This window comes from Platalea leucorodia (genome assembly GCF_965183815.1).
Source record: "Platalea leucorodia genome assembly, chromosome: 6".
In the NCBI taxonomy this organism is placed as follows: domain Eukaryota; kingdom Metazoa; phylum Chordata; class Aves; order Pelecaniformes; family Threskiornithidae; genus Platalea; species Platalea leucorodia.
The window spans coordinates 38,804,842-38,806,130 of NC_138828.1; the positions used below are offsets into that span (position 1 = coordinate 38,804,842).

General features: G+C 69.7%; 1 protein-coding gene across 1 annotated transcript; it reads left to right on the plus strand.

Moving 5' to 3' along the window:
- LRAT (lecithin retinol acyltransferase) lies at positions 1–1,289 on the plus strand (the record flags this gene model as incomplete). The annotated part of the gene is made up of 2 exons (XM_082314802.1): positions 1–543; positions 1,137–1,289. The coding sequence occupies 2 exons, from the start codon at positions 1–3 to the stop codon at positions 1,287–1,289; spliced, it is 696 nt and encodes a 231-aa protein (XP_082170928.1).

The window sequence follows — 1,289 nt, forward strand, 5'->3', positions numbered from 1 at the left end:
ATGAAGAACCCGGTGCCGCAGGCGGCCTCGCTGCTGCTGGAGAAGCTGCTGCTCCTCGTCCACGTCCGGCCCCTGCCCGCGGGCTCCGGCGGGGAGCCGCCGCCGCCGGCCCCCGGCTACTACGACACCAGCTGCTTCAAGCGGGGCGACCTGCTGGAGGTGCCCCGCACCCTCTTCATCCACTTCGGCATCTACCTGGGCGAGAACCGCGTCGCCCACCTGATGCCCGACATCCTGCCCGCCTTCACCGGCGACCGCCGGCAGATCCAGCAGGTGGTGACGAACAAGCGGCTCATCCTGGGCGTCATCACCAAAACGGCCAGCATCCGCGTGGACACGGTGGAGGACTTCGCCTACGGCGGCAGCATCCTGGTCAACCACATGGACCGGCTCTTCGAGGACCAGGTGCTGGGCAGCGAGGAGGCGGCCCGCCGGGCGGAGAAGCTGGTGGGCGCCACGGCCTACAGCCTGCTCTGGAACAACTGCGAGCACTTCGTCACCTACTGCCGATACGGAGCCCCCGTCAGCTTCCAGACCGACAAGGTACCGCCGGCGGCGGGCGCTGGGAGCCCCGCGGGAGCCGCCCCGCCGGGAGGGCGCGCAGCTGCGGGAGAGGTGGCGGCCGCGGCGCCGGGGGCGGCCCTGCCCGGCCCTGCCCGGCCCTGCCCGGCGGCGGCGGCCCCGCCGAGCCCTCCGCTCCCCGAAACCGGCTCTGCCGCCGCGGCGGCCCCCGGGAGCTGCTGCCCGGCACCGGCCGCGGCTGAGGGCCGCTCTGCCCGCAGCGGGCGCTGCCGCGGGTGCGGAGCCGCTGGGAGCGGCGGGCAGCCCGGCCTCTGACGGCTCCGAGCGGCGAGGAGAGCGGGGCTGAATTCGTGAGGCGATTACCGTGCTCCGGCAGCGCCCTGAGGCTCTTCGTTCCTGCCGCGGGCGCCGGCCGCGCCGGGCCACAGCCCGGGCCGTGGGGGCCGTGAGCCAGTGCCCCACTCGCCTCTCGCCCCGCACCGTGCTGCGGAGAGCCGGGCTGTCACTGCCGCTCTGTCACGGGGAGCGGGCGTCCCAGCTGTCCGGTTAAAGCCTTCCTCTTTAACCTTGATCTTCTTCTTTTTTTTTTTTCTTTTTTTTTTCTCTCTCCCCAGTTCTGTGAGACTGTGAAGATGATTATTCGGGACCAGAGGAGCGTTCTTGCTTCAGTGCTTGTGGGATTAGCATCAATAGTCTGCCTGGGTTTGGCACCCTCCACCACGCTCCCCACTATCTTTATTCCCTTCTTTCTGTGGATGGCTGGCTAA